Source organism: Lithobates pipiens, unplaced genomic scaffold, assembly GCF_037356315.1.
Source record: "Lithobates pipiens isolate NorthernLeopardFrog02 unplaced genomic scaffold, aLitPip1_a1.2 Scaffold_18, whole genome shotgun sequence".
NCBI lineage: Eukaryota > Metazoa > Chordata > Amphibia > Anura > Ranidae > Lithobates > Lithobates pipiens.
The window spans coordinates 376,647,539-376,671,783 of NW_027507758.1; the positions used below are offsets into that span (position 1 = coordinate 376,647,539).

A 24,245-nucleotide genomic window follows, 5' to 3' on the forward strand; every position below is an offset into this window, starting at 1 on the left:
CAAGGTTACCGATTAGGAAAGTCAGAGTGGATGCACAAATCCTGATCTGCAACCTTATTCCAGGTCAGTGATTGAGAAATGACTGAAGCCACTGGATCACCATCACAGCAGGAGAGCTTGTATTTTCAGAAGGAAATGTCAGTAACTGGAGTCTTCATTCAGATTTCCTTTAAAAAAAAAGACATCTTTAGCTTTGATTCATCGAGCTTCTAGTAACACTTAAAGTGTAATTCCTCTTTTGCCATCAAATTTGAGAAAACTGCACTTTTTTTGGGTTTCCCATTCACACATCAGAACATAAAAATTTAAGAAAAATATACAGTATATATTTCTTACCTTTTATGTCATGGCTGACTGAAAGCATTTTTTCAGCTAGTTCAGCCCAAGTCTGTCCCAAAGGAAATTCTTAGGACAGGATGAGCTCCCTCTTGTTAACTTACAATGGGGAAATCAAGCTTTTAAATCATTAACCAATTGTTAGGTCAGATGGTGTTCAAATCTATATTACAATTCATTAACTCTGTACCTTGCTGACATATCTCGGATAATTATAGCAAAAAGCTCCTCAGCCCCCTCATAAACAAAGAGAATCAAGTAGATTTTTTTTTTTATTGCTGGGGTTTCCAAACAGTATCTAACAAAAATGGTAAGCTCTGTAATATATATATATATATATATATATATATATATATATACATATACACTACCGTTCAAAAGTTTGGGGTCACCCAAACAATTTTGTGTTTTCCATGAAAAGTCACACTTATTCACCACCATACGTTGTGAAATGAATAGAAAATAGAGTCAAGACATTGACAAGGTTAGAAATAATGATTTGTATTTGAAATAACATTGTTTTTACATCAAACTTTGCTTTCGTCAAAGAATCCTCCTTTTGCAGCAATTACAGCATTGCACACCTTTGGCATTCTAGCTGTTAATTTATTGAGGTAAGCTGGAGAAATTGCACCCCACGCTTCTAGAAGCAGCTCCCACAAGTTGGATTGGTTGGATGGGCACTTCTGGCGTACCATACGGTCAAGCTGCTCCCACAACAGCTCAATGGGGTTCAGATCTGGTGACTGTGCTGGCCACTCCATTACCGATAGAATACCAGCTGCCTGCTTCTGCTGTAAATAGTTCTTGCACAATTTAGTGGTGTGTTTAGGGTCATTGTCCTGTTGTAGGATGAAATTGGCTCCAATCAAGCGCTGTCCACTGGGTATGGCATGGCCTTGCAAAATGGAGTGATAGCCTTCCTTATTCATTTATTTAATGAAGATGACATTAGGGGACCTGTGAGGCGTCTGTTTCTCAAACTAGAGACTCTAATGTGCTTATCTTCTTGCTTAGTTGTGCAACGCGGCCTCCCACTTATTTTTCTACTCTGGTTAGAGCCTGTTTGTGCTGTCCTCTGAAGGGAGTAGTACACACCGTTGTAGGAAATCTTCAATTTCTTTGCAATTTCTCGCATGGAATAGCCTTCATTTCTAAGAACAAGAATAGACTGTCGAGTTTCAGATGAAAGTTCTCTTTTTCTGGCCATTTTGAGCATTTAATTGACCCCACAAATGTAATGCTCCAGAAACTCAATCTGCTCACAGGAAGGTCAGTTTTGTAGCTTCTGGAAGGAGCTAGACTGTTTTTAGATGTGTGAACATGCACAAGGGTTTGCTAATCATCAATTAGCCTTCTGAGCCAATGAGCAAACACATTGTACCATTAGAACACTGGAGTGATAGTTGCTGGAAATGGGCCTCTATACACCTATGTAGATATTGCACCAAAAACTAGACATTTGCAGTTAGAATAGTCATTTACCACATTAGCAATGTATAGAGTATATTTGTTTAAAGTTAGGACTAGTTTAAAGTTAGCTTCATTGAAAAGTACAGTGCTTTTCCTTCAAAAATAAGGACATTTCAATGTGACCCCAAACTTTTGAACGGTAGTGTATATATATAATATAAAAATTATTTATTTTTCAGTTACGATTATGTGAATGGGTGAATTGGAACATGCCACAAATACAAAGTGAGTTTTTCCAACTTGACTGCAAAAGTAGAAATGAACTTTAAGCATTGTAGGTACACTTCCAGTGCCCTAAAGTGGCCTATCAGGCAACAATATTGTATGTCATTTTAGCATGCCTTAAGCACAATTTAGCATGCGTTAAATGTTACCGTGGCTTAATGACTTAATGGGCCTCTCCCCAGTTTACATAAAGATACTTCCAAGTCACTATCAAATTATAAGCCAACAAAAGCTTAAACATGCTAGCCCATGCACAACAATGCCAGGGTTAAAAGGCTTAAACTTGCAGTGCTTAATTATTAACAGAGGCCAAGCATCAAAGCAAGGCAAACCATTTGTCACCTCTAGGAACTCCTGGCTCTCCGATGGGACTTGCAGGTTAAACCTTCTTAGAAGGAACGGCCTTTTCTGGTGATAAAAGGCAGCACTGCACCTCCCTTCATGCCACTCCACACGCAGGGCTTCCACTGGGGGAACACGCAGGAACAAGTCAGCAATTATGAACACTGGTCAGCAACATCCACACTATGTGGATGGGTGCTCATGGTACTGGACAGCACGAATAGTAATAAGGCAATGAAACCATCACTAGTGATAATCTGGTAATGGCATATGTGTAATTCAGTGTGAGACAAGCAGCAAACCAGGGTCTTTTTTTATTTAAAATAAATAAATAGATAAAAAGATAAAAAGGAAAGAAGAAGAAACTACTTTAGAATGTCTGAAAGTCAGAACTGGAAAGATACCTGTGATTAAAAGTGTTTGCTATACATAGTTTCTGGTATAAAACCTGTCATACAAGCATGCCACTAACACTTAATTTTTCTACAGTGCTATTTCATTTTGGAGACGGTTAGCTTTTGTTTCCTTTGGGATCCTTTGTTATTTATCGCTGCTTACAGAATGACTTCTGTGATGTTTATAAGAATTATTCTGATTTACTACACATACATTTTAGAAAGTCTTAGAAAGAATTTGGCAAGACACAACTTTTTACAAAACTGGTAAGTCAGAGGGAATTTTGTATGAAAAAAAACACAAGATACACATAGACTTATTTGAAAGAACATCTTAAAGTGGTTTTAAAAGGCATACTAATAATAATAAAAATAATAATATATAAAAAATGTATTTATTTTTTAACCACTTGGGATCCGCGCTATTGCAAAATGACGGCAATAGCGCGGACCCACATTTTCGGGACTACGTCTATTGACGTAGTCCCGGTTACGAGCGGCCTGCGCGCCCCCTGAGGTCCGTGAGACTCGCCTGATCACCGATCCGTGTAAGGGGTCGATCCCGACCCCTTATCACGTGATCAGCTGTCAGCCAATGACAGCTGATCATGTGATAAAACGGAGCCGGTAATCGGCTAGTATTCCTCCTCGCGCTGACAGCGCGAGGAGAAAAAAAAAAAGCCGATCGCCGGCGGCCGTGTTCGGGACATCAGTCCCGATCACGGCCAGCAATTTAAAAGGACACCTGCCCCCTGCCAGTGCCCACCTGCCACCCGCAGTGCCATCCTGAAATAAAGTAAGTGCCCCCCTGTCAGTGCCACCCAGCAGTGCCCATAGTGCCCACAGTGCCACCCAGCAGTGCCCACAGTGCCACCCAGCAGTGCCCACAGTGCCACCCACAGTGCCACCCAGCAGTGCCACCCACAGTGCCACCCAAAATCTGCCTCAGGTGCTGCACCCCAGTGCCGCCCATCAGTGCCCAGCAGTGCCGCCCATCAGTGCCCAGCAGTGCCGCCCATCAGTGCCCAGCAGTGCCGCCTATCAGAGCCACCTATCAGTGCCACCTATCAGTGCCCATCAGTCCCATCTATCTGTGGTACCTATCAGTGCCCATCCGTGCCACCCATCCGTGCCACTTATCCGTGCCACCCATCCGTGCCATCTTATCTGTGCCCATCTTTGCCCATCAGTGCCGCCTTATCTGTGCCCATCGGTGCCGCCTTATCTGTGCCTATTAGTGCCGCCTTAACTATGCCTATCAGTGCCCACCAATGCAGCCCATCAGTGCCCACCAATGCAGCCCATCAGTGCCCACCAATGCAGCCTATCAGTGCCGCCTAATCAGCGCACTTCAATGAAGGAGAAAAATGACCCGTTTGCAAAATTTTATAACAAACTATTAAAACATGATTTTTTTTTTTTTGCATCTTTTTTTGTTTGTTTAGCAAAAAATAAAACTCCGAGCTGTAACTAAATACCACCAAAAGAAAGCTCTATTTGTGGGAAAAAAATGATAAAAATTTCATTTGGGTACAGTGTTGTATGACCGCGCAATTGTCATTCAAAGTGCATCAGCGCTGAAAGCTGAAAATTGGTCTGGGACTGAGGGGGGTTTAAGTGCCCAGTAAGCAAGTGGTTAAAAACTTAAAAAGGGCTTGTGAACCCTTATATATACCCAGTGAAATGACTGGGCTCAGGTAATACACAGTTGAAACCAATTCTCCTGCATAAGCTGTATCTGTTTATCTGTAGTCTTTTCTTCTCTACATCAATTCAAAGTTCAGCATTTAGAAAACTTGTTTGAGTGTTCAGAAAAAGGTGGGTGGAGGGCTGAAACAACAACAATGCAGAGCTCAGTGAGGAGAACTCTGTGAGCGGATTGGAGAGAAGGAACACAACCCCCCTTCCCAAAGCATATAGGAAGAGAGCTGAGGCTGTTAATCAGCTGGATCTCCCTCCAGTCACCTTTTTTCTCTTGCTGTCAGGACAATGTGCCAAAAGTGACTTATGCTGATCGAGAAACAAAGCAGCAGACAGAAATGACACTTAGGGGTTTATTTACTAAAGCTGGAGAGGGAAAAATCAGTCTCACCTCTGCAGAGAAACAGAATCAGCTTCTAACCTCAGCTTGCTCAATTAAGCTTTGTCAATAAAACCGGAAAGCCGATTGGCTTCTTATGCAAAAGTGGGGCTGATTTTGCACTCTCCAGCTTTAGTAAATAATCCCTATAGGGGTCCATACACACAGGGCACAAAATGCTGCCGATACAGGATTCTGGCAGTTTTTTTATTCAGCCTGTATAAGCAGCTCCATGTTAGTTTATTTGACTATGCAAATTAGAATTGTACAGGCATATTTGAAGAGAAGCATTTTCAAGCATAACCCACTCCCCCCAAAAAAAAGAACACACATCAGAATTGCACATTTTAGCGGAGATTTCGGGCATAAAATAAAGAAAGACATGACGCGTATGAACGCTCATAAACATGCATAAACTCTGTGTTTTGGAGTGTCTGCTGTTTTCAAGTGTAAATTGATTATAGTGAAAAATGAACAGAGGCGAATTGTTTTTTGAGAGAAACGCTTATAAAAGCAGATGCCTATAAACTCAAATTCTTCTGCAACATGAGCCGCTATGAGCATTTTTTATGCTGCTTTTTGACCCCTTTCACACTGGGGCGTTTTTCAGGCGCTTTAGCGTTAAAAAAGCACCTATAAAGCGCTTGAAAGAGGCCTCATCTGCAATCCCAATGTGAAAGCCCAAGTGCTTTAAGAGCCCTTTCACACTGCCAGCGCCCGAAAAACGCTTGTAAAGCACCGCTTAAACTAGCGGTGCTTTACCAGCGTTTTTCGAACGCTAGTGGGGCACTTTTAACCCCTGCTAGCGGCCAAATAAAAGGGTTAAAAGTGCCCACAAAGCGCCGCTGCCAAAAACGCTTTGCAGCCGCTTCCCATTGATTTCAATGAGAGGGGGCGCTTTAGGAGCGGTGTATTCACCGCTCCAAAAGTGCTGCAAAGAAGCTGCTTGCAGGACTTTTTTGACGCCCTGCCAGCGCAGCGCCTCAGTGTGAAAGCTTTCACATTGGGATTGCAGTTGCAGCTTCTTTCAGGCACTTTACAGGTGCTTTTTTTTTTTAAAGCTAAAACGTCTGAAAAACGCCCCTGTGTGAAAGGGATCTCTGTGTGAAAGCAATCAGGCTTTCACATTGGGATTGCAGATGAGGCTTCTTTCAAGCACTTTACAGGCGCTTTATTTAACGCTAAAGTGCCTGAAAAACACCCCAGTGTGAAAGGGGTCTCTGAACAGCGGTTCTGGCTTTTTTTTTTTTTAGCAGCCTTTGATATGCTTTGTTCATATTGTATGTCAGAGGTTTACAACCACTTTAATGCATTCTCTGCATTAAGGTAAAAAATAAATAATGTCAATAGCAGCCCCCCCCCAAAGTCCATTCTTGATCCAGTGCAGCAGCTCTTTTCCACTCCTCCTGGTCTCACAGGCTTTGCTGAGAGCAGCAAGAGACATTTGGAGACAGCTACCAGGGCTATTAGGCACAACAGGCCTGTGCCTATAGACAAGAGAGGCAAAGAGACAACTTTTCCCTGTGTTTGGCCACACATTTATTTTTGCTCATTAGCAGAAATACAGTTGTGTCATATAAAACAATTTGCACAATAGTCTTACAGTTCAGTTTAAATAGATGACCCTAGTAGGGAAATATTGCTTTGGGTGACAAGGGCTGTGTGTCTACATGCTGAATAACAAAAACAGATCCACAATTACAGCATCCTGTATTCAAAAAAACAAACAATGCAAGCATATTTCATATGAAAGAATATAAAAATACCTTGAACTCTTGCTGCCATATTTCAAATATAATTCAAATCTCTGCAACAGAAGGCTCTTTGCAGACTATAAATACCTACTATGGCAGCACCTATCTTGAAATTACCATTATGTTTTAACCCTTGCTTATACAGTTATAGGATAGCTTGTACTGACAACTGAGTAGATTACAGCTGCAAGCTAAACAGTTTAGATATTTTGTTCTGGCATGGTTAACATCGATCCAGTCACTGACATACTTCACAAAACACGCCACTTTATCTGACTGGTGAACTGCTGCCTGTCCAAGAGCCCCTCACATATCTCATTTCAAAACAGAACTGTATGCCAAGAGGATTAAAGTGGAAGTCTGGTCAGAATACAGGATCACCAGTAAAGGTTTTCCTAGCATCCAGGTTAGAAAGGAAAGAGTAAAAAGAGAAAAGTAACTGGTTTTGCTGCTGTCAAGGAGCTGACAGATAGTCTCACCCCTGGTCTTCATAGCAACCTCCAAATGACTCAACCTAAATGCTGGGCTCCTTATAGCGGGGGTCAGCAAACTGTAGATTGCGATCTACCAGTACATCACAGCCAGGTGGCTGGTAGATCACAGTCTGAGCTTGCTGACCTGCCATTCCAGACCATCAAACAGAGTGCAATGTAGAGGGAATACTTGTAAAGTTGGAGCTGTAGTAGGGAGTGTGTTTGACAGGTGGGGAGGAGGCAATATGTTGCCTCCTCCCCATCAGATTTAAACCCATGATTGGCGTGCATTGCACGTCAATCATGTGTTTAAATCAGGTTGGGAGGAGTATTACAGCAATTAGAGGTTTATATCAGGTGTGAGGAGGCAACGCTGGATGACACTGTGCCTGGTGATTTTTGACTACTCCCATGTTGTTCAGGTAGATCTCCACATCTTTAAGGTTGCCTACCCCTGCCTTATAGGCACCAGCCTCTGCATTACACATGTGTCAAGGGAGACTACACTAGAAGGGTACAGGCACTCATAGCTCCTAACTTTATTCAAAGTCTTGTAGTACACCAAGCAGGTCATATAAGCAGGCATACAAAGTAAAGGCAGAGATAAAAAAAAGCACATTTAATTTAAGCAATTATTTAGAGCAATGTTCTCCAAACTGCAGCCCAGGGGCCAGATGTAGTCATTTGCTTGCTTTTCTCTGGCCATTGGGGCACTATTCCACCAGCTGAAACCAATGATGAGGTATTATTCCCCCTACTGACAACATTAATGGGGCCCTATTCTTTTCATTGAGATCAACAATGGGGCACCAGGTCTTTCAATAAAGCCAATGATGGGGCACTGATACCGGGGCATTTTCTACTCCAACTCGCCACAGTCTGCCCCCCAAAAGCCAGAAGGATAGTAAATTGACATTTGCTTAGAAAGTTTGGAGACCCCTGATTTAGTGCATAATAATTCTTCAGCAGCATACAGTATATAGGGGCATGGCAGGTGCGAGTCTGTATCCCTCTTTCTTATCTCCAAATTTGTAAAGTAAGGACACTTGCACTTACAAGCGCATAGCTGCTCTTTTTTGTGACCCAAGTATATTAATGCAACATTTAAATGCTCGGAAAAGGAAAAACTGAAAAGGATCACTGCAGTCCTGCCATATAAATAGTCTAAATTAGCCTCTCAACTTTTTACCATATAGGAACCCTTAAAATATTTAGGTCTGAAGGAACTCTTGCTAAAAATAATTATATCTGCAGGTCGTCATACATTAGCTCCATATCTACACCACATTGGTAGTCAATAGGAGAGGGGTATTCTTGCACTAGTGGTCAATGAAAAAAAAATGCCCTGTTACATTGGTGGTCTGTGAGAAAAATGCCTATTACAGGCATACCCCACTTTTAAGTACACAATGGGCTTTATTTACTAAAGCTGGAAAATGCAAAATCAGGCTCACTTCTTTACAGTGATGTTCTGTGTGAAAAATATTGGTCAGTTTAGGGCACCCATACATTGGGGGACACTGGGAAGAATGCTCCTTACATTAGTGGTCAGTGAAAAGAATTTTCATTTAACAGATCATTGGGGTTAGTGGTTAGTTGCCTGAGAAATACAAGAAGCTCCAGTGGCCCCACTCAGGAGTTTCTGCTGAGTGGTGATGGTGCCAGAACTACGTGGGCCCTGACATGAAGGTGATTAATCCATTACTGGTCAAGGGACCCCTGGCAGTCTCTAGAGGAACCCTAGAAATCAACTGAACCCTGGTTGAAAAAGGCTGGTCTAAGTATTTATCAAGAATAAGGATAAGATATTACCTGAAGCAGCAAAAGTTTAAAAATGGTCAGTCTGAGACCCCTTCAGTTCTTTACCCCTTGTATGTAAACCACAAGCATGTGCTTGGCATATAAGGAGACCAGGTCTGTGATATTCCAGACCATAGTCAAGATTGCACAGCCCCCCAGCTACTTATATTCCCATTTCACACTAGAGCAGCAGGAAGGCCAAGGGAAATGCAGCTTCTGCTTGGTTGAAAACTTACTTCTGCTGAGCGGTCTCGTCTTTACCCTTGTGCAAGATTTAGTTATCTGATTCAATTGCCTCAGTGTGAAGCATAAGTTCAGTTATCCTTTAATGGCTGTTGTATTTTTCAGGATCCATGGAAGCAGCATGTTGTCTGATAAAGGCTTTGCTTCCTACTACAGGTCAGAACATTATTTTTTGCCTGGAGTTCTCCTTCATAGAATAACATAAGAGGAAGAGTATGTTTTGGATAAGAAAGATGGCAATAGAAGGAAAACAAAGAGCAGAAAATGCAGAAGAGACGAGTGATTCCACATCCCTTCACTTTTGATAGAATGTGTTTCGCATAGATGCCAAGACCTTAAAATAATTTCCATGGATGCCCAGTGTTTCTACACAAGAGACAAATCTTGGAAGACCTCCTACCATTACGATCCCCTTTGTGACATATTTACAGAACCAGATTATTAAAACTAAACTCCGGGCAGATATAAAAACACATCAATTAATGATATGTATTTGTTCAGTTTTACAAAGTTATGTATTCATTGTGAAAATGTTTTTAAATGCCACTAGTAGTACATTTTATTAGCCTCCTGTAATCTACTGTACAGCAACACTCTAAGCAGTTTGAACTCTGCAGCAATGCATGTGTGCATACAGTAAGCTTGCTGACAGTAGGATAGAGCACAGTAATGATGCTTCTCCTCCTCCATCATCCAAGTGTCAACCAGGGACTGAGTTAAAGTGGTTCTAAAAGGCAAGTTTTTTCTTTTTAATCTATCCATTAAACGTAAACTTTCTGTGTGCAGCAGCCCCCGCCCCCCCCCCCCCCAATACTTACCTGACCTCCATCACGATCCAGCAATGTGCACAAGAGCCTCGCCTCTCTGGGGACTTTCCCTCCTCATTGGCTGAGACCGCAGCGAGGGCCATTAGCTCCTGCTGTCAATCACATCCAGTGAGTCAATGAGGAGAGGAGGCAGGGTCAAGCCATGGCTCTGTGTGTGAATGGACATGCAGGGCAGTGGCTCGGGAGCGAGGCTGCTTGGGTGCCCCCATTGCAAGTTTGCTTTAGGAGCACTCAGCAGAAAGGAGGTGCCAGGAGTGCCATCAAGCGACTCGAGAAGAGAAGGCTCTGGGCTGCTCTGTGCAAAACCACTGTATAGAGCAATTAAAGTATAACAGGTTTGTTATTTAAACAAAAAACAAAACAAAAAAACAAAAAAACATCATTACTTTAGCTCATGTTACATTACTACATTATATTATCCCTTTAATGCAAATTAAATGGTTATACCACTAAAAATAATAGTTGCCTAGCCGTCATGTGGATCATTTGATCTCAGTACCATCTTAATCACTGACCTGGAACCTGAATGCAATCAGGTAATATGGCTCTAACATTTGTTGCAGAAGGTGGCTTGCAATGGCAACCCTCATATTCTTTCATGGAATATTTACTCTAAAGGCCCCTTTCACACAGGGGCGGGAGGTACGTTGGTGGTAAAGCACCCATATTTTTAGCAGCACTTTACCATCAGATTTGCAGCGATATTTGGACGCTAGCAGGGCGGTTTTACTACCCGCTAGCGGCCGAGAAAGGGTTAAAACCAACCACAAAGCACCTCCACTCCAAAGATGCTGCTAGCAAGACTTTTTTTTACCATCCTGCTAGCGCACCGCTCCAGTGTGAAAGGCCTCGAGGCTTTCACACTGGAGACACAGCAGCAGCTCTTTCAGGTTGGTTTGCAGGCGCTATTTTTAGCGCTGTAGTGCCTGCAAAATGAACCAGTGTGAAAGGGGTCTTAACGCAGAAGATCCCCCTCCTATTTTAATAAATCTCAGTCTAAACGGCCAATGCATTTGATATACAAAATAAATAAAAAATCATAAAATATCTAGTACTTACCTGTCATTCTAAGATTCACCATTTACTAAAACACAGATAGCATGTTCTTTTCGTTTAAGTCCGCTTAAAATAAAGGAAGGAAATCTGACAAAATGATATGCATTTAAAACAACGCCATGCAATAAGAAAAAGACTAGAGCAGAAGATATAAAAAAGATGCTATTAAAAAACAAACACACACACCTGTTGCTAGACAATAAGTGAAGTCAATCTGTGAACTGATAATGCCATCCAGAAAACACTACAGCTATACTTAGGTCAGAAATAGCACTAGATCTCTGAAGACAGATTTCGCAAAGCTCCTCATATGTGAGGTTTCATACGAACAAGATTCCCAAAATACAAAGGAGAATGGGCAGGACAAGCAAACTGCAGCTAGGCATGAAAACCTAAAGCACTGAGCTAGTAGTCCATGCCCTTTGTATACATTTTAAGGCTTAATTGCAATTCTGACTATAGAATCAAGATCCTGAAGACAGATTTCACAAAGCTCCTCATATGTGAGGTGGGTAAGGCTTCATGGGAACAAAAAGGGATCCTCAGATTCCCAGAGAACAAAGAGAATAGAGAATAGGCAGCACAAGCAAACAGCTAGGTCTGGATGAAAACCTAAAGCACTGAGCAGGAAGTCCATGCCCTTCGTATACACTTTAAGGCTCAATTTAAATTCTTACTGTAGAATTCCTTTAAATAATTGTTACCTCCACCCATGCTCAACTTCAAGACTTCCCCAGAGCCTCTCCTATCCTCTGGAACTCTCTGCCCCAGTATATCCGATCAGCTCCTACCCTGTCTACCTTTAGGAGATCCCTGAAAACTCATTTATTCAGAGAAGCTTATCCCACACCCACCTAACAACTGTCCCCGAGCCCCCCTTATGAAATCATTCTCTGCATCTATTACCTTTTGTACCACCCCATCCCTTTAGAATTTAAGCTCTACGAGCAGGGCCCTCCCGTACCATTTGTATTGAACTGTACTGTAATTGAGTTGTCCCCCCTATACATTGTAAAGCGCTGCATAAACTGTTGGCGCTATATAAATTGTGTATAATAAACTAGTTAGGTTGTGCGCCGTGCCTGAAAATCACGTTACAAAAAAAAAAAGAAAAAAAGAAAAGAAAAGAAAACAGCATTATTTACTACCTAGAAAACCATATCTTGGACAACATCTATAAAACAATAGTACTGAGTGGCTCGTGGAAATAAGTCTTTATTATGATTTATTCTCAGCCAGTGAAGGCTTCAGCAAAGAATGATGTTCAACTTATGTCTATTCTCCCAGCAGACTGGCAAAAGCTTACTACCTATAAATTCATGTATTGTGGATATCTGTCACTAGTTTAGGAGAAGAGTCTTTGCAGTGTGAAATCCTTGGACACAAAAGCTTGCAGTCATGCAACATTGTACCCAAACAAAATGTATATAATTTTTTTTCCCCCCACACAAATAGAGCAGCTTTCTTTTGCTCATATGCAGCTAAGAACAGAGGGAAGATGATCACTTATTAAAAAAAAAGGAATAAAGGGGATTTATAAAATCTTTTTTTTTTTTTATATATCTATACACAAATGTTTTGATTTTCATTTCTATTTCAAACTGATAATTACATTTTTGAGTAGAGCCTCAGACATTAGGTCCTACAAGGTATAAAAAGTACCATCATCCAAAAATTATATAAAAGGTGAAGGGGAGGAAAGAGGATGCGGGCCGTTGCTGAGGCTCATTGTACGATTGTTAACTTTTGTATACCTTGTATTTTCGAAATAAATTACTTGTTTTTAAAGATTATTCTTCCTGATGAAGTGGCATTAAGACCGCGCAACTAGTAGAGGACAGGGGCGTAACTATAGGGGGTGCAGCAGTCACAACCGCAACCGGGCCCTGTGATGCAGGGGGCCCATGCAGCCCCCTCTACATATGGCCGGCAGCAGCATAGGCAGCTAGGGGTACCAGTGCACCATGCACATGGGTGGCTGGTGGGTGACTAGCAGAGCTCCATGCTCAACTATCGCACTGGCTGCTCTTTAGTTGTGCATTCCCCGCATGACCTGTGTCCTCAGCCAGCTCCTCAGAGTGCCCCTCTCCTGCTCCATGCAGTGCCGCTCAGTCTGATTTCTGTTCTCCCCAGCCAGAGTCCCTCCCTCCCCCCCCCCCCCCCAACCGAGTCTGGCCCACACTGCACTACATACTTCTCCCTGGTAAACAAACTTCAAGCACACAAATGCAGTGCAGCCCTATGACAGCCGTCTCCAGGAGGACACTGCAGGCTTGTCTGCCAGCCCCCCTCCTCCCCGTCATACACAGATGATGAAAGGTCTTTCTGGGAGATATGCTGATCACCTGTCCAGCACACTGGATGGAGCCCAGGCCAACATGGATGAGTGCGCGGCCTACAGCTTGGTCATGGTGAGTGAGAGGACCCTATCCCCCACACACCATTACATACCCCCTCCAACTCCCCCTGGGGACAGGGACCCCTTCTCATGTGGGGACGGGGATCCCCACCCCCCCTAGGGACAGGGACCCCTTCTCACCTGGGGGCAGTAACTTCATCTGCCCTGGAGAAAAGGACCTCATCTCTTCTGGGGACCTCATCCTGCCTAGGGACAGTCCCCCAATGGGGCACCTAAAAATAAAAATAATAAAAAAACTACTGATACCAGTGGTGGAACTACAGGGCTCACAAAGGTCATACCTGTGACCACACCCTGGAGTTCCACCGCTGGACTCGGAGGGAAGGGCCTGGCTGGGGTTCAGGGGGGCCCTTCATGGTTTCTTGCATCGGGGCCCTGAAGGTTCTAGTTACGCCACTGGTAGAGGATCTTTAATCTATGGAGGATAACTCCATTACTAGATATCTCTTTCTGGGAAAAACCTACGAGTAATTGTATACTGTAAGGTTAAATCTCTCTTTTTATTGGTATGTTGATTTTGTTTTATATGTAATAAGTGATATTCTTATTGACGTTGATTGTCCATCAGTACCGGGGTAGTCCACAAGCAATTTACCTTGGTTTGAGAGAGAGAGAGAGGACAGCCTCAGCAACTGTCCGCACCCTTTGCTCCCCTTCACCTCCATTTCAAACTGAATAGGTTGTTTTACATTGTCACAAACACTTTAACCACTTACCGACCAGCCGTAGTTGTACTGCGGCAGAATGGCTCGGCTGGGCGAAATTACGTTATGCAATGTCGCTTCACCCTGTGGAAACTAGGGGCGCACGCGTGCCCCCTGTTCACCCACGGAGTCGATGCGAGTTTCCCGGCAGTCGTGATCCCCGCTGGGCTCCCGCAATCGCTCGGTGCACACGGAGAACCGGGATCTGTGAGTGTAAAAACAGTTTCCGGTTCTCTGAGGGGAGAAGTGATACATTGTCTGGTCATACAGAGTATGACCAGCAATCTTTTTCCCTACACAGTCCCCTCCCCCTTTAGTTAGAACACAAACTAACCTCTTGATCGCCCCCTAGTGTTAACCCCTTCCCTGCCAGTGACATTTTTACAGTAATCAATGTAATTTTATAGCACTGTTCGCTGTAAAAATACCAATGGTCTCAAAAATGTGTCAAAATTGTCCGACTTGTCTGCCATAATTAAATCACAGCTCAACACCATTACTAGTAAAAAAATAAAAAAAAATAATAATAATAATAAAATAAATGCCATAAATCTATCCCCTATTTTGTAGACGCTATAACTTTTTTCTTTCCTTGATTGGCATCTGCAGGGAAAGATGTTTGAAATGGGCTTCTATTACTCTGCTGATATATGCTCTCTGTAGTACGAGTCTGACACAGCACCAGTCAGGGCTGGTCAGACAGTCACATGACAAAAGAGAAGCTTTTCAGAACAGCAACTCAAATGTTAAAATATCAAAAAACAGCCTCCTGTAAATCTTTATTGAACATCAAATATGTATTTTTGTGCATTAATAAAGAAGAACTTAACCCGTAACAACTTCATAAAGTTCTTTAGCAAGGAACATACATTCCACATTAATAATTATGCTATCAAAATGAGTATGTGCCGTAAATTGCCTTCAGTATTGCTCCGGTTTCTTCCTGCTGGAGGCTGAAACACAGAGCCCCTGAACAGCACTAAATCATAAAGTGGAACTAAACCTATTGATTTAACAGTTTATAAAAATAAAATAAAAAAAATTACATTACATTCCTGGAATGCCGGGATTTGCTGTCAAATTTGCTTGCATCCTCAACCAAACTGTCAAACCATCAAATGGCTGGTGTTATAACTGATCAGCATGGCAGCTGCAGATCAAACAGAAGCAGCTTCCTTTACTGTAAAGGATAGGAGGGTTTAATTCCGCTTTAAGGCTGTCAGCAGATCTGCCTCTACAAACTGGGCAGTGCCTAAAACTTTAGAGCAACTGAGCATGTGCAGAGCAGGGCGAGACAGTGTATTACTCTATTTTAAACAGTATAGACATTTTTAATATTTTACATAGATATACCTGCAAAAGGGTCCAGTCTGAAGTTATCTAGCAGGAATTCATTTTCTGACTAAAATTCCACTTTAAGTAAATAGCAGACAGAGTCAAAGAGGACTGACACTAGTTTTAATTTTTCTCAGAAGGCATCATCCAAGGCTTTTTTTTCCCTTTCTAGGTTTTAGCCACTACATTTGATGTATTTAATATGGATTTATATGAAAAGGTATTCTTGGTGAGTGTAAATAATTAGCATACTATATTCTGCCCCCATAGTGTTTAGCAGAAGAAGACGAAGAAGACGAAGAAGACGAAGAAGACGAAGACGAAGAAGACGAAGAAGACGAAGAAGACGAAGAAGACGAGGAGGACGAAGACGAAGAAGACGAGGACAAGGACGGAGGAAGGAGGAAGGAGGAGGGAGGAGGAGGAAGGAGGAAGGAGGAAAGAGGAGGAGGAAGGAAGAGGATCATTTACCACTGTGTAAAAGCCCACTTAAAAGGGGAAAGAGGTAATGAAGAGCTTGGAAGTGAACTGAAACTGGAGCATGCTCAGTAGAGGACATCAGTGGGTCTACACAAATCTCAGGCTGCAATGGGGACACAGAATAAATGGGAGGGACAGCTGAAGGCAAAATCAACCAGCTATATTTCACTTTACACAAAACAAATGTTTAGTGGGTTTGTGACTACGAACACTGTTATATAGCATATAGTCTGGGTTTAATGACATTTTAAAGGGTTAGTTCTGCTTTATGCCTTTAAAATTAAATTTCTGCAGTCCATGTGATCTGGCACAGTAGTTCAGCGCTCGTGATCTAACTACATTTTCTACAATTCTATGCTTCAATTCACAACCCAATGGGATATGAGGATAAATAAGGAGAACTAGATTTCCTACAATTCAATGCGAAGGGAGGATGATTGAGATGTGTTCAGGGGAACACTCTACATGTGCATATTTGTGGATGAGCAATGACATCATGGCTTTGACTTTACTCAGTGTATGGTCTATCTGGGCCTGTATTCAGGAAGATGCTGATTACACAGAATACAAGATTGTGTCCTCAGGTTTTATGAAAGTCGCAGTTGGCTTAAAGCCACATGTGGCTGAATGGCCCCAAATGCAGACAGTGTGCGTTTGAGAGTCGCAAATTCACAGAGATGTCAAATTAATAGCAGTGTCAGTGCGACCGCTGCATCCCAATTGACATGACCAGGGTTGCCTGCACAGAACACCTGCAATTTGAGGGAAGATAAAGGCCTTTACTCTGTTCACAGTGGTTTTCAACCACCTACTGGGGCCCCTTGCCTGCACTTTAGTGTTTGTCATAAAAGGTGATCGAACCCTTTAATGGCAATCCATCAAAAGTAAAAAGGTAATGCAGGTACAATAATTCCTAAGGAACGTAGATACATTTTCTCAAAAATCTTACATAAAAAAAAAAAAAAAAAAAAAAGGGGGGGGGAGACCCCAGCAACAATTTGACCTAAACCAGAAGATTCACAAAGCAGAAGCTTTTTTGCAGTTGCCCATTATCCTTCCAGCCAAGCCAGAATGGCTAAATTAGAGTTCATCCTGCACCGATTTTGACTGGTTGTCATGTGTCACTCAACGCTGCACATTGTAATTTCTCTTTGCATGTACTGAATATGACTATATTCTAGATTCTAGTCCGCTATAATAGATATTATACATTTTACATCTAAATATCCCATTAATAAATATCCATTACCTGTCAGTAATGTATTGGAATAATTCTATTAGCAGAATATCCATTCTTTAAAGTGGCTGTCTATACTGAAATGCAATCACAGGCAACACATTTCCAGATTCAGCACTTTATCAGGCTTAATGAAGAGACCCAAGCATTTTAAAAAACTTGCTTTTAAAAAAGTATATCCAATAACAGGATCATTTGTAAACTTTTAATCCACTTGTTGGCTGGCGTTTGAATAAAGGACAGGCTCATGTATGTCAGCAAGTCTCAGAGACATACAGTACGTGAAAAAGTTTTGAGCAGGTGTGAAAAAATGCTGTAAATTAAGAATGCTTTCAGAAATAGCTTATGTTAGTTTATCTTCATCAATTAACAAAATGGAAATTAAATGAACAGAAGTGAAATACAAATCAAAATGTGGTGACCCTTTTTTGCCTTCAAAAACAGAATCAAATCTTCTAGGTACACAAACTTGGCAGGTAGGTTCTTCCAAACATCTTGGAGAACTAACCACAGATCTTCTGCAGATGTACAATGCCTCAAATCCTTGTCACTTCATGTAATCCCAGACAGACTCAATGTTGAGATCAGAGCTCTGTGGGGGCCAAGCCATCACTTCAATGACACCTTGCTCGTCTTTAAGCTGAAGATAGTGAATGAAAATGGCTGTATATATTTGGGGTTGTGGTCCTGCTGCAGAACAAATTTAGGGCCAATCACACACCTCCCTGGTGGTGTGGCATGATGGATAAAGCTGGATACACACTATACAATTTTCTGTAGATTTCCTCCTTCAGATTTACCAAAACCATATAATATGGAGGTCAAACCTTAAGAGAGTTTCAATTTGTATGCAATCAGGTAGGCCCTTGCACTACATGGTTTTGGTAACTCTAAAGGAAATCAAACAACAAACATTGTATAGTGTGTATGGGGTCGAAGTATCTGTTTGTATTTCTTTGTATTGAGGACACAATTAATCCTGACTAAATCTCCAACTCCATTTGCAGAAATGCACCCCAAACTTACAAGGAACCTCCATCATGCTTCACTGTTGCCTGCAGACACTCATTGTACTGCTCTCCTCTCCAGCCCTTCAGTGAACAAACTGCCTGAAGCTACAGCCAAATAATTCACATTTTGTGAATAAAGTAACTCAAGGAAAGCTCAAGAAATATTTTCAATGTGGAGGGTACATCTTGGTTTCTAGATAAAGTGCTTGAGACCTATATCATATCTATTGATCATGGTTTAAGGTGAGTGTCCAATTTGTATGGTGGTGGAGTACTCTATGGGAGGGAGTGCAGTGGAGCACAGACAAGATATCATGTGTGATTATGATCAAACACTGGTTTGGATGTTTTAAGGACTTATTTGCACATTTGTTTGACAAGTTTGATGCTACAATATTAACTTTGGACTTTTTTGGATTTCTTCATCATCTACAAATGGTCATGAACATTGGTATTTGAAGCTCTGGTGCTTTGATATCACTTATCTTTCATATAATTTTTTCCCCAATTTTGCTGTTTGGTTAGCATGTATGCTGTGACATCTATTATATGGTTTTGGTTAGATGATGTCATTGCTAGTCACCAGTATTGGTTTTGTATCTTATATCACTGGTGTATTGGTCACATTTATTGAAGTGATATTTCACTGAAGTTTATTTATTCTTTAAATACAGAAACCCTTTTATTTAAAAAAAATGACTCATCAGTCCAGAGCACCTGCTGCCATTTTTCTGCACCCCAGTTCCTATGTTTTCATGCATAGTTGAGGTGCTTAGTTTTGTTTCCACATTAGGAGGTATGTTTTTTTTTGGGCTGCAATTCTTCCATGAATCTTCCACTTCTGGCTAGACTTCTCCAGACAGTAGATGGGTGTACCTGGGTCGCACTGGTTTCTGCCAGTTCTGTGCTGATGGCACTGCTGGACATCAACTTCTGATGTCAAAGGGAAGTATGTATGATGTGTCTTTAATTTGCTGCATCAAGTGTCCTTGACCAAGTACTATGTCTACGGTCATCAACTTTCCCTGTTTCTTTGTGCTTCATCAAAAGATATTGAACAGCATATATTGAAAACCCCAGTCTGCTTTGAAGTCCTTGCCTGGCTGATGCAGTATAACTACATTGTGTCTTGTTGCTGTCCTCAGCCTTGCCATGGTGTATGACCTGTGACAACCTCACCTTACTAGCAGAGTTTGGCTGTTCCTCACCCATTTTTAAGCCCTTTACACAGCCGTTTCTGTTTCAGTTTAAGTTAATGACTGTTGCAACCCACATATGAAAGTGATGATCATTAGAACCTGCTTGGTATAATTGGTTAATCTTTATACGAGACTAATCCTTTATCCTCAAACTAGAGCTGAATGATAACTCGCTGAAAGCTCTGCAAAGTATGTTGAAGCTTTTAAATGCTTTGTCAGCTTGCTGTTCATACTGCTCTTATACAAACCTAAGCCCATGTGAAACATACCCAAGAATTGATGCTGGATTGAAGCTAAATGATAGTCACACCAAATATTGATTTGATTTAGATTTTTCTTCTGCCCACTTACTTTGCATTTTGTAAATTGATAAAAGAATTAAAATATTTTTGAAACCATGCCTACTTTATAGCATTTCTTCATGCCTGCCTAAGTGCTAGTTCACACAAGACGCAAATGCACACACAGTGTTTTCTGCACCGGAAACTGACTGCATGGTGTGAACTAGAGCCATTGGAATACATGGAAAACACTGTGCATGCATTTTTAAAGCGGTTCTTCACCCTAAAGGGGAAGTTCCGCTAGTATTATCCCTCCCCCCTCCGGTGCCACAATTGGCACCTTTCGGGGGGGAGGGGGGTGCAGTTACCTGGATAATCCAGGTATCTGCACCCACTTCCGGCCAGACCGCCGCATGGCTCCGCCCACCGCCGCATGGCTCCGCCCCCCCCGTTGTGTTCTGGGAAACACACAGTTCCCAGAGACACAGCGGGGAACCAGCGCAGCGCGACTCGCGCATGCGCAGTAGGGAACCGGGCAGTGAAGCCCTCTTGCTTCACTTCCCGATTCCCTGACAGAGGATGGCGGCGGTGGCTGCAGCGAGACGAGCGATCGCTCGTCATCTGCCGCCGACATCGCTGGAACCTGGGACAGGTAAGTGTGATATTATTAAAAGTCAGCAGCTGCAATATTAGTAGCTGCTGGCTTTTAATATTTTTTTTTTTTGTGCAGCTCCTCTTTAATGCAGAAAAAAAGTGCACGAAACTGCATCTGGTGTAAACTGGCCCTAAACCTTTTGCACAGTACTGTATATTGCTATTGGCACTCAAGTTTATCTGTGTTAGAGGTGCCGCAGTGACTGTAGAACTGAAATTATTAGTCAACAGTTTGCTTAAAAGTTTGACCAGTGCTGGATCTGCCTCCTAACACTGCTTAAGCTGGCCCTGGGAAAACACTGCTGTGAATGGCAAGTCCTTGACTGTATATGTTAGCACCATATAATTAAGTACAACAAGCCACAAAGAGTGTATTGAGTGAATGCAATGTCTCGTGAAAAGATAAAAACAAGATGCAAATAGAAAATGTGGAAGTTGAAACAGTGAAAATGACATTTGATTTGAAAGAAATGAAAAATATTAAAATACATATTACATTGAACTAAAATAACATACATCATAGACAAACATGGGTAGCCATGAACTTTGTAGACATATATGCTCAAACAATAATGCTAATACAAAATAAAGAGATTTTATTCAAACAAGTAAAAAAAAAAAGAAGGAAACAAGCAAGCAATGCTGCAAAGGGTATACAGTGGGTATAGAAAAGAATCACCCACCTTTAATCACATTTTGTTGCTTTCAGCCTGAAATGAAGACAGACACTGTTTTTGTTATATCCAGCTGTATTCACTCAGTGCAACTTATAACATCCAAAGTGAAAGATATAAACACCACCAAGTCAGGAAAAAAAATAAAAAAATTCAAAAAACAGATTTACCGAGTTGGAAAAAAGTATCAATGAAAATAAATGTGATCTGTAGCACCATAAGTGATGTGCCTTCATTTCTAAATAAATATGTAGAAAATGCCAAATCGTCCTGGGACTTTAAATTAGGCACTTTCACATATAAAAATAGTAATACATGTACATGATTGCAAATTCATAGTTCCATAAAATAACCACAGTTAAAAAAAAATTAAAAAAAATAAATTAAAAAAACACACAAACACACCACATTACTTAAAAATAATGAATGGATTTATGATAAATGAAATGAGAGATAATAATAATATTATCTATTATTATATTATATATTTTTTTAGTTCCCACCCCATTTCTAGTCATAAAAAATAGTCGTAACATATGAAGTACAAATATTAATACATGGTAGTATGTCAGATTATATCCAAGAGCGCATTGCACGTAGTAACTCAATGCATTTCATGGCTCACGACTGCACTTTAGGAGTAGATGCAAGATACATGTAAATCAACTCCAAATATAATCAAACAAAACACATGGCTGAAAGTCTTAGAGAGCGTCTGACCCCGGAGCAGTGGCTTAGGACTTGCAGGGGCCAAGGGGGGGCAAATAGGGTGCCGAAAAATGAAATATCCATGTAGATCAGTTCATAAGCCTCGTACACACGATGGGATTTTCCTGCAGACAAAACCTCAGACTTTTGTCCGAATGCGTGTGCCTGGATTTTGTCTTGCATACAAACGGCAAGGAATCGTCAGCCAACAAACACGAACATAGTGACATACTACGTGTTTTTTCAGCTTTTTAGTGCCACCCTTTGGGCTCCTCCTGCTAATTTTGTGTTAGAAGTCCGGTGAGTGTTGATTCTCTTTTCATTTTGCGCTTTTCATTTAGCGCTTTTCAATTTGTTTCTAAAAACAGCCATTCGTCAACCAGCCATGTTGCGGAATCGGAGGAGATAATGTGTTATTTATTATTGGCCTTGAAGTTATTGCTTTGACCCAAGTCCAGTCTAGTCCAGGAACAGGAGGAGGAGTTCTTGAACCAAAAATTGGTTGCTTTATTAATCGTGACCAATTATGTCATATATTTTTGCTGAGGGAGCTCCAGGAGAATTATCCAGATGATTTTTGGAATGATCTCTGGATGATCTCTGCTTTCACCAACTCTTGGTATTGTTGACCCCCTATATTAAGAAGCGAAGCAGGACACATGCATGAGGCTTTATTTTATTTTTTGGTTGAATAATGATTTGATACATTTTTATATTTTGGATGCATAGAATGCACTTTTTGGTTAACTTCTATTGGCAGATAGCAGGTTTAATTTTAATTTGTTTTCTTTTTTTAATGCACAATAAAAAATTGCGTAGAATAATAATTGTAATGTGTTTACTTCAAAATTACAGTTTGGGAGTAGGCAGTTACATTTTAAAAAATACAATGTAAAATTGACATGGGACTCCAAAATAGTTGTATCTTTGATCTTAAAACAAAATAATGGTGTTGTGGTAACTTGCCCCAAAAAAAAAAAAAAAAAAAGTATAATAATAATATTGTTGATATCACAAAAAAAAAAAAAAAAAAAAGCCTTTGAAAACTTGTTTCCAATAACTGCATCAGTATCACCAGCAAAGCAGCTTCATTATTATCTGTGCGCTGCATTTCAACATTTCATAATTTGCCACGTCACAAATGTTAATTCTCCATTATGAACGCTAGTTTACAAGACCATTTCTGGCTTGTCCTTGCTTCCGAGCATGCATGTTTGTACTTCTGTCCTAAAGACTTGTGTACACGCGCTCTGAAAATCCAACAACACACATTTGTCCGCAGAAAATTTTAAAACTTGCCATCCAACATCTGCATGCGGAAATTGTCCAATGGAGCGGACAAACGGTCGGATTTTCTGCCAACTGCCTGTCACACATTTCCTGTCAGAAAGTCTCATCGTGTGTACGTGGCTTAAGGCTACTTTCACACTCAGACCACCCAAGCGATGTGCGTGCGGGAGCAGGGCGCTTTTAACCCCAAAGGAGGGGTTAAAAGCACCTGAAAAAGCACCACTGCTGAAGTGCTTAGAAGGTGCTTTGGCAGCGCTGTCTATTGATTTCAATGGCAGGGGCAGTTTAGGGGCGGTGTATACACCGCTCCCACACCGCCCCAAAGACACTTCTCGCAGGACTCTTTTTTTTTTCTGTCTTGCAAGTGCGCCGCCCCAGTGCTTTCACACTGGGGAGGCTTGAGAGGCACTTTTCAGATGCTATTTTTAGCTCTAGAAACGCTTGAAAAAGTACCTTCAGTGTAAAAGGGGTCTTAATGTTGTGAGAGTTTAGTTCCACTTTAGATTTTAACAGACTGATTTATAGGACAGGATTCCCTGAATCTGTATATATACATTATATATATATTATATATATATATATATATATATATATATACATTATATATATATTATATTATATATATATATATATATATATATATATATGGGTTCCTAAGAGGATCTTAGCTTATGAATTAGGACCAAATTTTGATTGCCTGGTTTCCAGGAAACCTGTACGAAAGTAATACGTAGTCTGCTATTGCTGACATAATCCTAAAAGTGTGATTGCCTGAAAGCCATGCTGATTTAGTGCATTCAACGCTTTGTAAACCACTGTGCCATTAACGCAAAAAAACACACCCACACGCACGCACACACACACACAGCTAGAATGATCCACTTTTTTGAACCACCATGCCACTGCTTGAATAGGGGTCTAACTAGTATTTTGAGAAACCAGCCCTCATATGTGTTGTTATGGGATCTTTAAAATTTCCTAACATTTGTCAGGCAAATCATCTCTTCCCCTACTCACTTGCAAGTTATGTACATCATTTATTTTTCTTTAATCATTACGCTTCTGCCACTTTGACACAACCTTTGCTTATGCACAGTGGATATAAAAAGTCTACACACCCCTGTTAAAATGTCAGGTTTCTGTGATGTAAAAAATAAGAAAAAGCTAAATCTCTGTGATGTTAAAAAAAAAAAAAAAAAAAAAAGGAAGGAAGAAGAGACAAAGATAAATAATTTCAGAACTTTTCCACT

The 24,245-nt window shown here is 41.1% G+C and overlaps 1 protein-coding gene across 5 annotated transcripts in view; it reads right to left on the reverse strand.

The window, feature by feature from the left end:
• The window catches only part of FAM131A (family with sequence similarity 131 member A), a 114,166-nt gene that overhangs the window by 43,688 nt on the left and 46,233 nt on the right, over positions 1 to 24,245 (reverse strand). For 4 of the 5 annotated variants that reach the window (XM_077487747.1, XM_077487746.1, XM_077487749.1 and 1 more), the window contains exon 2: positions 2,377 to 2,501. The exons of the other annotated variant lie outside the window; for it this stretch is intronic. In XM_077487747.1, coding sequence (XP_077343873.1) covers positions 2,377 to 2,501 — 125 coding nt within the window. The remainder of the gene's footprint in view (positions 1 to 2,376; positions 2,502 to 24,245) is intronic. 5 annotated transcript variants of the gene reach the window in all.